This window comes from Pithys albifrons, chromosome 3 (assembly GCF_047495875.1).
Source record: "Pithys albifrons albifrons isolate INPA30051 chromosome 3, PitAlb_v1, whole genome shotgun sequence".
NCBI classification, from domain to species: Eukaryota; Metazoa; Chordata; class Aves; order Passeriformes; family Thamnophilidae; genus Pithys; species Pithys albifrons.
The window spans coordinates 69,870,104-69,885,922 of NC_092460.1; the positions used below are offsets into that span (position 1 = coordinate 69,870,104).

Genomic DNA, 15,819 nt, shown 5'->3' on the forward strand with positions numbered 1-15,819 from the left:
TGAGAGAAGAGAGGAAGAGAGCAGTATATTAAGGCAGAAAGAGGGAAGTTCAGCTATTTGCCAGAGATTGTCCTTTCTCCAGTCAGCACAGTAGCTCTGACCAGAAGGCCAGGGCATCCAAGTGCTGGACAACATAAGTTTTTGGGGAGAAGAATGGATATAACAACTGATAACCACAGATTTGCAGACACCATGCACAATAATGTAGGTGTATTTATCTATCCCTAAAAGTAAAATATGTTAGATGTTTTCTAATTTGCATTTGTGAAGTGCATGTAAATACAATTAAATTAATGTAGAATTACTTTAAATGATTGTACTAGAAAATTCTTCATTTTTGGGAGAAAAAAGAAATTACTTTTTACTATTTCAAGATAGGTGGATAGCTTTTTTGTCAGGAATAAAAATGGGCATTAATGCTCTCATTGCAGGAGAATAAGCAAAGGTTCTGAATTTGGTTTCCGTTGTAATGGCATTCCATACCCAAGATACATCAGTCCTGTCCTATTATCCTGAAAATCTGCCTGAATTGGTGATGTTGATGCATGAGAAGAAAACTAGTATGGTCTTTTAGATCTATCCCAGTTGTAGTTTTGTGCCTAGGTTGAATACAGAAATAGATTGAAACCAAGTAATATAAATAAAATAGCCTTGTGTAGAAGTCCTGTTTTGTGTTTAACTAACAACTACCATTTGCTTAGGGGTTGTCCTAGTTCAGCAGGAGGGACCAGTTAACACTGTGTGTGGGGTGATCAAAGCTGTATATTCTACCCCCTCTATTCATTCCCCAAGGACAATGGGCCATTAGCAGCAGCTGCCCAGGGAGCCATTATCACCTTCACACCCAGCCTGAGGGGGCGGAGCTGCTAATGGGCCATCAACAGTTCAACAATACCCCCTGGCTCCGAGACTTAATCACCCATTGTGTGAGTCCCCGCCCAGGGGGAGGGACTGGGTGCTCCCTGAGGGTACATAAGTAGTGGGTAAGAAGACCTCAGGAACTTCTCGTCGGATCCAGAGAAGCAGCAGGACCTCGACAGGAGGAGATCACCGCTCTCGCCTGCACCACCAAGTTTTTCATTTCCTTTTGCTCTGGACTTGGGGGAGCCACAGGGGTTCTCAGCACAAGAGCAAACAAACCCCCTTGGGTTTGTGCCCCAGGATACTGGGTTATACTGCTGGGTTTTTGTGAGTTGAAAGCAATTTCCGTTTAGTGCCAGTGTGTTTATTGTAATATTATTATTAAATTTTAGCTCTGACTTACAATCTCTCTCGTGGTGAGTTCATCTCCCCTGCTGGTTCGCCTCTAACAGGGGTTTTGCTTTAAATTTCTGCTGCAAACATTAACAACTTTTAGTGTTACTACTGCTTTGTAAGGAGGTAGACACTGATTTGCAAATGCTGCAATGCTATTTAAAGTTTTATATTTAAAGGATGTATGGTTTAAATAAGAAACCCCTGCTACTTTAACTTGCAGAATCTTTAAAAATATGTAATTGTAGGTACTATCCAACATCATCAGTGCACTGTATCCTTAAGTATTGTGGGAAATGGAAGGCAGCAGTGACTTTGAAGAGGCAGAACAGCTTTGAGTATTAAAGTATCCTGCCTGTGCAAGTAGATTTTATTGTTCTACTCAAAATGTATGTGTAGAACTAATATTAAAAGAACCCGTGTTTCTTACTACCCATGTTCAGGATATGTTATTTAATAATCATCTTGCCGTCTGTGAGGTCTAAGAAAGCTATACTTAGCCAAGTCTTTAGTGTGCATAGTGAAATTCTAACATTAAACTAGTTTTCAGCAATAACGTGTCCTAAATAAACTTGTGATTTGGCATTTTATTGCGTAGAAAATATTTTATTTAAAGGCATTAGTACATAACAGTGCAGGTGATAGAAAGGAAAATACTCTTGTGGCTTATGTAGTAAAGACCAATCATGTTAGTCTAGAACACAAACATGAATTTGGTTAGTAAAGCCAGAGTGGAAAATGCAAAATTCATGGTGGAGAAGTTAAAGGGAGCGTGGATGATTCACAGTTCAGGAATGCTTTTCAGGTTTTACATTAATGTGTGATTTGTATGGGTTCCCACTTCACTTCTTTTTCAGAATGTGAAATCTTCTGTTCATACGAGAAGTAGAGGATATGCAATGTGGTAGAGGTTTTTGTCTGCTATGCTGAGGGAATCCTCTAATCCCATCTGTACAGGAAGCCTTTAAGGCAGTGGCCATTCACTTTTGAGTTCTGAGATACTGAAAAGTGCTGCCAAAATTGAGGCAATTTTTTGAAATGTGTCTACATGTTTGTTAGGTGATGAACTGAATCCACAAATCACTTTGCTGAAGGTTTTCTACAGCCTTTGTTTTGCAATGTCTTTCTATTGGTATGTGCCGAGTTAAAATTCATCATCTGAAGACATGTCTTGTGTCCTGGATGTTTAAAAAGGTAAATGAACAAAACCTATTAACAAGAAAGATAGGTGAGGAGATAAAAATAGGACAAAAGGACTGTAAAGTAGCCAGTGCTAGATGACTGCAGGGCTCACAAATTTTCATAGTTAACAAAATTGTTTCAGCTTTAGCTTTCTGATCAGCCACTACAAGATTAGTCTGATTACTTACCCAATTTTATGCACAAACCTAGTTACTAAAGAAAAGTGGCAATTAATCCATTATTCTATTTAGAAAGGATTTTTATTTTTTAGTGTTGTGCATACATTTCTGTTTAAATGCAGAAAATGCATTTAGGTATGTTATGTGATAATGGGCATCATAGATCAGGTTTCAGACAGTCATTTTGAGAAGTAAAATTCAACTAATTGAAGCAAACATATAAAAAAGATTATACTTTTGTTCTAGCTAGCAATTTGGAAATATGAGTAATAGTTTGCACTGTGTGGCAGTAATTCAAACTCCTGTTAAGGGCCTTCTGTAAAGACAAGGTTTTTTTCATGATCCACATATGCAAAGTTGTTTGGAATAGGAGGGTAGTCATGAGAAGTCTGCCTCATTGTCATCTCGCAGTAGTCTGGGAGTGGAAGCTGTGTGTAAAATCCAGAACACTCTCAGTTTGCGTTTAGAAAGCTGCAGTCACAAGAAAGATGTTTAGATGAAACTCCTGAAAATGAAAGCTTACATTCAGTAGAAGTGAATGCCTTTCCCTTCTATGCTTGCCAGAGAAAGTGGTATTGTGTGTTTATAAAACTAGCATACTAAGCTTAAGTCTGGCTCCCAATATTAAGAAAACGTTGGTCAAATATTTTACATCCTTGCCATCTCTTCAGCTACCACTTTATTATGGGAAGGATTAAGATTTGGATGCTGCCTGGAAGAGCTTGTTTTGAAGAAGGATTGAAAGAAAGGATAGAGGCATGCCAGAATGGGCTTCAGGCATAAGGCTACTTGGAGAATGTCCCAAAAATAAGAGTGGTGGTAAACCATGTGTGACTTAGGCTGAAGTTGTAAGCAAAAAGCTAGAGCAAAGAAATTTACTGGAATTAGTTCTTACAGTCTTGGATATTTGGTGTGGAGACTTAAGAGGAAGTAAATGAAAGAATTTGAAAAGGAACCTGTCTTAGTCAGACTTACAGATATGGAAACTCGATTTTTATGGCAGCAATGTAGGCCAAATGATGGAAAAGGGAGGAAGTATGTAGAAACCCAGAGTCTGTTATAGCAAAAAATATAAAGTAGTGAGAGTCCTGATAAATGCTTTTGCAATTAGAATGAAAAAAATGCAAATTTTACTAGCTATTTGCAGTGGAAAAATCTGCCATGATTTTCTGATCACAGTGTTAAAAAAAAGATGAATTAAAAAGTATAATGATGAACCAGAATATAGAGAACACCAGTGTGATAAAATGGAAGAGTGGTAGGAATTCTAGCAAGGAGGCAGTACAAGTTGTAGGGCATACACTATGGAAAATGAGGAAAGTGAGAATGAAGCTAAGAGGTCAGACATAAGTATTTGGATTATATTTTAGAGAACTGGTATGTGGTGATTACAATAGACCAGTGAAATGACTTGTGCCTGAAGTGAAAGAGAAGTGGATAGAACATTCCTCAGCTTTTGTGAACAGTTGAAGTTAGTGGTAAATCAAGAAGAGTGTGCAGTCTAAAGTGCCTAAAATTTGGTCTGCACCCTACAAAAGGGAGGGTTAGCTTTGTAGCAATAAAGGGTAGGTGTTTTTACTTAGTGACTCTATACAGCAGGTTAGAAAGATGATTTATACTACTGGAGACCCTATGCTGGGTTTAATCTAGGTCATACTTAAAATTGTTCAAGATTTTATCATTAACTAACAGTCACAGAACACACCAAGTCTGCAATGGGCCATTATTCCTACTGTTGGCTCACGCCAAAATAATTATGCCTGCATTGCTCTGACTTAGAGTTGTTAAAATAAAGGGATGAACTTACACACTTGTTTGCCTATACCATGCTAAGTAAATTTTGATTATTTTGGAAAACCCAGAAAACTGAATGGAAAACAGACTTCAGGGTATTAAGAGAGTTTGGAAAGAAAGCTTAATTAGTTGCATGTTGTGGAATCAGAAGAGAATTGCTGTGGAAGTATCATGTGTTTGAAAGTTTGGATTTGCCTCTGTCTTATTTTTTATTATAAAAATACCTCTTATCAGAGAGCTGGTTTAGTCTGCATCTTTTTCTTTCCCTTTTCCCAGTTTATGTTTTATTTGGGAATCAATAAACCTTTGGTTTCATGTTTTGGACAAGGTATCAGCCTACAGAGTTCTGAGTTTTCGTTTTCTACTTCATGCCTGTATACCATAAAACTCATGAAATATAAAAGCAGAGACTTGTTGACAACTGGCTTGAAAGAACAAAGAGAGGCATGGATCATGGAATTAAGGAGACTTTCAAAAGGAAGAACAATTGCTTGCTGGAAGGAACGCAAGAAGCTTGTGTGTGAAAGAGACATCAGACTTCTAGACCTACCAGTAGAATCCTGGCTCTATTTCTGATGACTTTGTCTTGGAGAAAAACAGTACCACTTGAAATATTTCTATGTCTAATAGTTACAAAAATTAGAAAACTCTGCAGATTTTCTTAATTCATTGCAGTTAGGTGTCTTAGTGGTGAGAAGAGAATGTAGTCTGTTCCGTATTTGAGATTAGCTCAGTTGGTTAAAACTCAGTGCTAATAACATCTAGGCCATGGGTTCAATCCCCAGTATGGGTCATTCACTTAAGAGTTGGAGTCCATGATTGTTGTGGGTCCCTTCCAACTCAGAATATTCTCTGGTATCAGGGACTGTTTTGGTAAGAATAGTGGTCAGTTTAAAACCATATTTTCAGTATTTTAAATGATGTAGTTGTTCATTACAATCTGGCTAATTCTGGTAGTCAAATGAGTAGAAATTGAAGAAAAAACCTTTTTGATCTTTATTTTTACAGTACTTATAGACTCTTCTGATATGTATTCCTTAAAGTTGTCCATTCTTGTGCTAAAAGGCACATAGCATATATCTTCCAGTACTTTCAGTTACAGTCTTGATCTTTCACCCTTGGTACCAATTTTTTTCTTTTTGCTTAAGTTTACTTCCACTCACTGTGTTGACATCATTGTTCCTTACAAGAGTGCCAAAAGTCCAAAGTAGTTTGAGAGGATAGGAGTGGGAGTACAAGAAACAATAGATGATATTCCAGGAGGCATATGATGTCAGTGGGTGAGTGGAGGGAAGAATAGGTGAAACAACTGCAAAAATTTAAGGCAGGCCATGAGTTGTAGTGGCATGTAATGGAGACCCCCCGAAACATGCTTGGATGTGGACAGTCATGTCTGCTTTGCCTGTGCTCTTGTAAGGCTGCCTCCAAAACAGCTCTGATCTGGATGCCATGCAAACACAAGATGGTCAAACTTAACTTCTGTGAACCCCAGTGTCTTGGCTTCAGCACTGCTCAGAAAGATACATCTAGCCCTAACAGGGTGGGGTTTTTTTTCTCTTTACATAGCCTCTTAGCAGCAAGAGACTACTGTGATTTCATTTCTTTGTCATTCAGGTTTAATATATTCTGCCTCTCAAAGCTTAGTTAAGGGACAGGAGGTACCATATTAGTCCGGAATCACATAGATGTTAAAACACTTATTTTACATCTAACAGTTTTGGAGAAGAGGCTGCAATGAACACAGTTCTCCAAATTTGCCTTTCTAGACAACTTGATTTTTGCCAGATTGCTCCACCTCACAGCTCTTGCACGTGCTCCTTGTCGTTGTAATAGGGTAAGATACTACTAAGAGGTTTTCAAAACACATCAGATCAGTATCTATCTAGAAGAAAGAGTTACGCTTGAGGTGAAAGTGCCAGTGTTTTTTATACTGAGATTTGAAATAGAAGCAAAAGATAGGGCTTTAGGTCTTAATCTGTTAATGAATTGGGTTTTCCATGTTACGGAATCAGAGTCATGAAGCTTGCATGGATATTTCTCTTAGATAGGAAACATTACATACTGATCAAGGGATCCTCAGTCATACTATCTTAGATCTTTAAAAACTGTACTAACTAGAATATGGATACAACAGTTTCTGTCCTGCTTTGTATTTCCCCAGAGACAAGGAAAGTACAAGTCAATATGTCAGATATGTTATAGCTGTTGTTTATATAGAATGAATCTTGAGATCATGATTGATAGGGTTCTTAGAAATGTTTTGGCTCAGTAGTGTGGTTAAAGTCATGAATGCTGAGAGGGAAATCTAAGATTTCTCATACTCGTAATGAAAAACTGATACTCTGTGTTAAGCTGGCATTCACACAGGCTTTTATGTAGGAGTAATTAAATCAGGCTGTATGCAATCATGGAGCATTGGTTGTGGGGGGTTTTTTTGCTGCAAGTCAAGGTATAGACACTCAAATAGCAAAAGGCATGTTCAAATTCATGCAGATATTTTTGGTAGGTTTATCTGCGTTGCTTGGTGTTCCTTCTACTTCAACTGTAAGAGAAGTTGTAAGGAAGCTGCAGCATGTTGCTGTTCTTGCACGTGAAGAAATAGTTATCAAATTGCTGCAGGTCTGCTTCTGGGAGAACTTGATGTGCAGGTTCTCATGTTGCAGAGGATCTCTGTTCCTCTGATTTCCCCTTTAAAATTAATTGTGAAATTAAGCCAGTGGGGTGTGTGCAGCTCCTTTTGTCTGGGCACAGCAATAACAGCATTTCTCTGAAGAGGTTTTCTTTTAGGGTTTCTTCCCCCCAGCCTCCCCTAAGTGAACAAACTTATATATCATTGTGTCAACATACTGTTTGTTTCTGCTCTGACAATTAGATAAACTTGGAGTGTCAAACATACTCTTCTTGACTGATTTTGATGGTGATTTGTCAGTTACAAGGAAGATAGGTTGTTTTTATTTGATTTCCTTAAGTTATGATTATGAAGAAAAATCAAATTAGAGTTGAAGTTTCTCATTTTAACTAAAGTTTTGCCTTAAAGTAGAACTACTTTGGTATCTTCAGTGCTGATTAACCTCCTTCCAGGTGTGAATTATCACACTTAAATTTTTTTGAAGAGAAACTGGATGAAGCTGTCGGAGCAATAGGGAGTGAACCACTGAGCTATTTTGCAATTGAGTAACTTCTACAAAGATGAGTAAGTGGGGAGGTGCAGTGAAGGCTGGTTTGATTTTTGTTGTGAAATGGACTAGGCCTTTCATGTGTAGTGCAGTTTTAATGAACAAAAGAAGTTTCTTTTGTCTGCACAATATGACCTTACCATCTCTGATTAAAAAAAAAAAAAGTTCCCTGAAACAAACAAGCTGGGGTTCTTTTTGTTTGGTTGTTTTTGTTGTAACCTGGTCTGTGTCAGGTAATTTGCCAGTTAGTGTAAAGTGCTAATCTGAAGGCTGTTTTATTCGGTTCCATTAGGTCCAACTAAACTTTGTAATACAGGAGCTATTATCCTGCCAGTTGTGAGGAATTTCTGTTTTATGGAGCAGTGCTGACACAAAGACAGCACTGTGCAAGCTGTCTTATAACTGAACACTTTCACACTGCAATTTAGGGAGGCGTGCAGTTCAGGAAATTGCTGGCTTCTGCTGGAGCAGACTTTTACTGCAAGGAAAATTTTATTCGTCGCTCAAGTAATTGGCAGTTTTAATACCTTGATAGTAATTACCTTATAAACAAACTAATGCATAAAGGCAAGGCTCTATGACCTGTTATCTAACTCACAGTCTTATTTGACCAGTGGAACTGACACATGGTGGTGGTGTTTGTTGTTTTTTATTAAAGTAATTTGTTTCCATTTATTATAAATACTTTCAGCTAAGAGTTAAAAAATGCAGTGTACCTCTGCAGACAGCCTGAGGAATGAAACACGATACAGGCTCAGTGGTGGAGTGGCTGCAAGATCACTTATCCGTTCCCACGTGTGTTCAGAAAGCCCATTAATCTAACTTCTGATTCAGTTTCTGAGTTCAGACTTCTTGTCTTGAGCAGTTGTTCCCCCGCACCCCTTGAATACATGAGGGTTGTCCATGCTACCCTAATGTGTAGCTTACTATTTGATCCAGAGCACGTATTTCCAGTAAAGGCGAATACCTCCCAGAATCAACATTCTTGCTGATATTTTTACTGAAAGTGCTTTTGCCTGCAATCTCTAGGAACTAGGGAAGGCTCCTAAATTTTGATAGTTGATCATAAAAGGTACAGGATATACCATAGCTAGAGCTGGCTTGAACTTCCCAAGGTAAAGGATCATTTCAGGTTACGTTTGTTTACTTGGTCATGGATCTGCCTTTACGTATGTGCAGTTAGGCCCAAACCCTGTTACTGTTGCTGATAAGCGTGTATGATTCTGTGCATTATGCAACTGAGATGGACAAACTGGTAGGTTGCTGGGTATGAACAGGAAATATGATTGCTGGAAAAAGCACATGCCATTGGAAGTGAAGAAAGGGCTGTTCCTTAAGGCAGACTAGGTACCCATGCCTTTAAACAGTTGCAGACTACTTGCTGTTGAATTGGGTGGGTTGCTTAGCTGAAGTTTGACCTGACATGAAGTCCAAAACCCCTGTAATGAACTCTAATAAGTGGAAATTTGGTTGTTTGCCAACTCATGAGAAATATCTATAGGATGAAATACTAGGTCTAATTGCACAATTATAGAATGTTTTGCAGAAGGGGTCCATCTTTTTTAATCTAGCTCTTTTTTTTTTTTTTGGAAATTGTCTGGCTTTCATGCCAAGGGAGTTTTCAAAAAGCCTGAAGCACTATGTCTAGCTTCTAGGATATTAATTTGCTTAAAATAGAAAACAAATCTAATCTCATTTCTTTGCAGTACTGTGATGTACTGTTCCATGCAAATACCAGGCACTACTACTGTTCTGCTGTTCAGAAACAGATTATTATAGAGTTTTACATTTTGTTTTAAAAGCAGTGAATTGCAGTTATTGGATTATATTGCATTTTTTTTATTGTTTCATGGAATTTATGTTTTAAGAAATATTAATGAGTAGTTATTTGGAGTATTCCAATTTGTGACTTAGTGTTATGTATAGAGAACATACTTTATTATAGTTTTCTATAATGAGAAATTATTTTCAAGTAGAGGAATTAAGAACTAACTCTTGTCAGAGTTGTATAGTTAACAGGTGTTTGCTCTGGAAATTACTGTCTTTCGTGTACTGCTCTTAAATTTCAGGACCAGTAACAAGATTGCCAACATTTTGTCTGAACATCTGAAGCCATTTCAGAATCTAGAAACTTTGGACTTGAGCAACAACAACATATCAGAGCTAAAAATGTCATCATTTCCATCATTACAGCTCAAGTATCTGTAAGTAAAACTTCGTATTTTCTTTTTCTCTTGCTGGTTACCTTCCAAAAACTTGTTGGAAAACTTAGGTTGGCAGCTGTTTGTTAAGGTACTGAAATCTTGTTTTAATTAAACCAACATTAAATATTTCTACTTTCACCTTTGCAGTTCAACATAAGCTGCTAACTTGAATATGGGTTGTTATAGTGAGATGTTCTAGTTCATAAAAAATGCTATCATCTTTCGATGAAACAAATAGGTGTATCTCAAGAGGAAATAATTATGTAACAAAATGAATTTAAGTTCCCCATGTATAGGCTAGTTTGAAGTTACATGGAGTTTGATAGACATTTTGTGAATCTACTTTGATTCCTTCCTCAGGAATATTGCAATGCCAGAGCTATACTAAGTGAGAATAAAGTAATGGGATTGTATCATATTATCTTCCTCTATTATCATATTCCTCTGAACTGGAGCAAAATGTTGGTGGTAAAATAGTGTTTTATAGAATAAGCTGTCAAGAGCTCTAATTGATGTGATAAACTAACTTCCATTTATAAATGAGTAAGAACGGGAAGAGCTTTGTTTCCGACTACTTGGTATTAATTTTTAAAGTAACTGTAAATTTAACCTCCTCTACATTGTTTCAACAGGTATATTAACAATAATCGAATAACCTCCATGGATCCTGGTACCTTTGACAATTTGTCTACCACACTTCAAGTATTGAAACTGAACAGGAACAAAATTTCAGCAATTCCTCAAAAGATGTTTAAACTTTCCTATCTGCAGCACCTGTAAGTGCAACGTACAATTAACTAATTGTTTTCAGGTTTTCCAAAGCACTGGCAGTGCTTGAACTTTAACCTTTAATTTAACCAGAGACAGAGTGGGACAGGCACAGAAAATATGTTACTACAACCCTTACTAACTGCGGTGTTGTACTGAACAAAATAGTCTTATATGTTGGTGAGATCTGAATAGCCTTTATGTTTAAAATTGTTTGCCTATTAAAACAAAACAAAAAAAAAAAAGACTGGAGAAGGGCTACTAGCAATATTCCTGTAAAAAAGCATGGGGAAAATAGTAAGTGAAATAAACTTACATAGTTCTCTGCAGCAGTCATTTACTTATTTTATGCTTTCATGGTGAAATGAAGGAAATTAATTTGCTTTTAGAAGGTATGACAATAAGCAATATACTTGAGTAAATAGACCTTCAGCTTCACTGGTACAGTGCTGTTTATAAATGCTTTACTGAATAATGTTATTTAATATGAGATTGGGAAATATTTTTTATTATAAAACTTACAAGGTGTCCAGGAAATGGACATGGGGGTGGGCAACACTTTGTCAAATTCTAGATAATTATTTTCCATATCAGATAGTCAAGGATTAAAAATGGCAACTGTCTTAGGTTAACTTTGAAAGTGAAAGTCATAAGAACACTGAAGTGTTAGGATGCTTGACACATCTGGAAACAGTGTATCTTTGGTATACAAGTGCAGGAAGAATTTGACTCAAGTCTCAGTAGAAGAGTATGAGAACAGCCCTGCAAAGGTCAAGCTTTTTTGATGATCTTGGTAGACTTTCTGATCTTCAGAGTCAACTGAAATTTTGAATGTTGGTAATATTCCTGCCTAAAAACACTCAACTCATCCACAATTGGTATGCTGACCTAGTTATACTAGGCAGCTATCTACAATGAAGACTATAAACTTGTATTCGAAGAGGAATGAGAAGGAACTGAAGCCTCTTCTTACTGGAGGTTTTTCACTGCTTATACATATTTATAAACAGGAGGAGGAGTAGGGTTCTCTATCAGGTCTGTGTTACCAGGTCAGTTTTGTATCAGGGTGCCATAGAGGAGAGCTGAAATCTTACAGGGCTGAGACTCTGAAAAACAGTGGTGGTGTAACTATGGAAAGAGAATTATTTAGGCTTTACTTTGCATGAGGAAGTAAGTTTTGTCAGGAGAGGATTCTTCTTGGTTTGGTAGATCTAAGACTTTCTTGAGGGAGCAAATGATCATGCGTTATATGAGGGCCTTTTCTTAGCAATGTCTAATTCTGACTCTTTGTACTATGTATCAGTTGTTACTAATAGATAAACTGTTAGTTTAGCAAATGATGGCTATTCCACAATTTCCTGTTACAAAAACAGTTAACATAGTTCTTTGTGCTTGCGTGAGGCTAGAGTTCCGTTTTCACGTAAGTCAGAAAGCTGCTTGGAGGTGTATGTGGGGTTTGGAGTTAAGCATTGGATACTACTGCCACTGCAGCCCGCCCTCCAGCTAGTTGTTCCTCATATCACCATCACAGGAGTGGTCCCAGTTTCTGACCTGCAAAGGGTGTGTGTAGTGGCAGAAGAGTGAGTGTCAAGACCGCTTGAGAAGGAGGAAAGGTGTTTTGTGTAACTAGTTGTGAAGAAGGAGGGAGAAATGTGTAATCAGTGCTTGGCTCCGGATTAAGAGAGAGGCGTCTCCCAGGATACTGAGTTTTGCCTAGTTATCACAACAAAAATATTAACTTTTTCTTTCTGACCAATTATTTCTTGTAATTACAAGCTAACTTTAACAACTCTATTGCTGAATAAATGCAAAGGACTTGCTTTCACTTTTGAATTTGTGAACAGGCTTAACTGTGACATTCTAGGTCTACAGGGATTCTTGAAGTCTGAAAATCAAGGAACTACCAAGTACTTGTCCTAAGTAGCAGAAAGGCAGAACAATATTAACATGGTACAACAGGACATACTACAATAAAATGTTTGATTTTTATTCCTTCTTGTCTCTGTTTTATGTGCAAGAAAAATATTTAAAAAAGGTCTGTTTCCAGAGAGGGAAGAAAGGTTGTTGACATGCAGGTAAAATTACTGTGCTGTAACAGTAAATTTTATTGATGCAGGGAGCTGAATCGCAACAAAATCAAAAAAATAGATGGCCTTACTTTCCAAGGACTTCCAGCTTTGAAATCACTGAAGCTGCAGAGAAATGGAGTTACAAGGCTCATGGATGGTGCTTTCTGGGGTTTGACCAACATGGAAGTCTTGTAAGTATCAAACTTTTGCTGGGAGGTTCTGCTGATAACATATTAAGTAGAACGGCACAGAATTAATAGAATTGCATGGTAAAATTTACAGATGTTTTTGAATTCAATTGTTCTGGTGTGGTTTAAAAAGCAGCAAGCAGTCTGTATCGAATGTGTAGGGCAGCACGTTCTGAATGCATGTGTACAATTCTAGGTGTAAATAAAGGCTGCAGCTATCTAGCCAGTGTCGTGAAGTCAGATGTGGACATGTGGCAAAGCACACTGCTGAGTTTATGAACCTTCTGTCCTTTTTCTGTTTGTGTGTGTTTGTAGGCAGCTGGACCATAACAACTTAACAGAGGTAACCAAAGGCTGGCTTTATGGCCTGCTGATGCTGCAGCAACTGCATCTCAGTCAGAATGCCATCAGCAGGATCAGTCCTGATGCCTGGGAATTTTGCCAAAAACTCAGTGAGCTGTGAGTAGCTTTATTATGTTCCAGTTTTGAAAGCCAGGTACATGCTAAAGCATGAGCTTCTTACCACTGATCTGTGAATTTTTCATAACAAAGTTTCCAAGGTGACAACTTTTCTGTATGAGGGAGTTAAATTTTGTTGAAAGAAGCTGAAGTCAGCTGTGACTGCTTCATTTCACTGTGCTAGTTGTACTAAAGCTGTAACAGTCATTTTCAAATGAAAGAAATACATTCTACAGCAATTTGTGAATTGTTTGAAACAATGCACAAGCTGTGTGGTCAGAAATAGTATAGCAGATTTTGTGATAATTGTAAGGGGAAAAATGTACTCCCCCCAAAAAAATCACCATGGTTGAACTGAGTTAAGTAAGCACTGCAGCATGAACATTAAAATGCTTTTTTCCCTATTAAATTTGCAGAGATTTGACATTCAATCAATTAGCAAGATTAGATGATTCAAGCTTCATTGGTTTAAGCGTGTTGGTTGGATTGTATATTGGAAACAACAAAGTAAATTACATTGCTGATTGTGCCTTCAGGGGACTTTCCAGTCTACAGATTTTGTAAGTTGACAAACTCAATTTGTAAGGTCAAAAAACTTAAGAAAAACCCTCAGTGTTTATAGTTTAGTTCTTTTCCTTATGAAATATACAAGAACCTTTTGTTACCTTCCCCTGATTAGCATATGTTTTTCTTACAGTAAGATTTCTCTTCAGAATAGTTGGGAAAGTGAGGAGTTCCTCTTTTGTTAATGCTGTGCACGATGGATGGTGGTAATTATTATACAAACTTTCAGTAACATTATTATGGGAAAGGCATGTCTCCATTCAAAGGCAGCTATCCACAGGAGGATAGGGATCTGGAACATGGTTGCGTCTTAACTGAATCAACGTTTTCCCTCTTGGTAGAAATAAGACGAAACTTAAAACTGTGTATTAATGTGAATGCTGATGGAGATGACTGGACTGGACAATTGCTATATGTATTTGATCATGTTTTGAAATGGCTTTTCTTAAAGGAAGGGGAAGAACAAAGTAAACTAAACTAATCAAAACATATTCTGCTTCATTAAAATTGTCCCATTGCATACCATTGACCCATCTGTTGGCCAGATGAGTGAAAGGATTGCCTTTTCCTCTAGGTTTTGAAAAGGATGCGAACACTTTACTTTCAGGGGTTTGCTCACATACTCACACTTTGGGCATCTAGCACAGATTCAGTTCAGAGGGGTGTATACTGTGTTTTTCTTAAGAACACAAACAGTTGTAGATCATAAAGAGTGAAGTCAGAGAATTGGGAGTCATCTAGGAATTAAGTATTAGGCTTTTCCTCCTAGATTTTTCTTTTCTTCTCTGGTCCTGTGTGGTTGATTCTTTGCTGGCACACCACTCTGTAGACTAATCTCTTTATGCTTCACAGATAGTGAGTCTTGTGGATGTTTTGAGATGTAAAAATGATTCTGTGGGTGTTCTGTATGTGATAATATTATGAACTTAAAAAGACATGAGTGTGTTTTCTGTCAAAGGGATGACAGTTGATCCCTTCCCTTCCTGGGATGTTCCTTCTCTTATGATAGTCCTTTATCTGAATGGCCTTGTAGGGAATGTGGGTTTGTTTGCTGATGGTTCTGAAAATTGTTGAGTTTGTGATCTTCTTAATTATCAGTTGCAAAAGTACTAAGACTCAGTCTCTCAGTAAAAACTGAAATGATACAATTGATCATGAAAAGTTTCTCTTAAAAAAGTCACAGAAACCAACTTAACAAAAAACTAACCTACCAGAAAGCTATTTTAGAATCCTTTTTTCAAATAAAATGTGCTGCTGAAAAGTATATACCTTGTTCTTTTTAATAGCTTTGTGGTTTGATTTGCCCTCCCCTCTTAAACAGGGATCTGAAAAACAACGAAATATCATGGACTATTGAAGATATGAATGGTGCTTTCTCTGGACTAGATAAACTTAGGAAGCTGTGAGTATTGCTACAATATTTATATCTCATCATTCCTTAAAAAATTAACTTAGACTATGTGTGTTTCAAGGGACAAGCCCAACACTTAATGATCCTATATTTTCCATGGCTGAGATGATTTTTTTTTCTTACTTACCATTTTGTTTTCTATAAGATGTTCCTTTTTCTCTAAAAGAAATTCCAGATTTTTCAATTCAAACTAATCTGAAATGTTATTACTACTTACAGAAATATTTATCAAAGAATGAGGTTTTCTCATAGTAAAAAATAAGTGTATCTTATGTCAACAGCATAGTGGCAGGGATGGTCTTTAATGAAGTAATGCAGCATCCAGTGGAAGTGGCTTCATTGCATTGAAATTTTCAAATGCAGATCTATGAAATAAAAAGATGTTTAAGTGTATACTTTTAGAATAATCCATATCAGTTAACTGTACACCTTAAATGTATTCTAAAATAATTGTAAAATCTAGATATTGATTCAAAGGAATAAATTAATCCTTCAGATGTGAGGCATTTTGGTGCCTTGGAGAAGGCTCTAAGCTGAATATTAGTCACAGTTTAGAAACAAATGCCTAAAA

General features: G+C 37.1%; 1 protein-coding gene across 2 annotated transcripts in view; it reads left to right on the top strand.

The window, feature by feature from the left end:
• Nucleotides 1-15,819, top strand: part of LRIG3 (leucine rich repeats and immunoglobulin like domains 3) — a 40,851-nt gene that overhangs the window by 11,494 nt on the left and 13,538 nt on the right. For both annotated transcript variants that reach the window (XM_071552334.1, XM_071552333.1), the window contains exons 4-9: nt 9,655-9,789; nt 10,422-10,565; nt 12,674-12,817; nt 13,130-13,273; nt 13,690-13,833; nt 15,159-15,239. In XM_071552334.1, the coding sequence (XP_071408435.1) occupies nt 9,655-9,789; nt 10,422-10,565; nt 12,674-12,817; nt 13,130-13,273; nt 13,690-13,833; nt 15,159-15,239 (792 nt within the window). The remainder of the gene's footprint in view (nt 1-9,654; nt 9,790-10,421; nt 10,566-12,673; nt 12,818-13,129; nt 13,274-13,689; nt 13,834-15,158; nt 15,240-15,819) is intronic.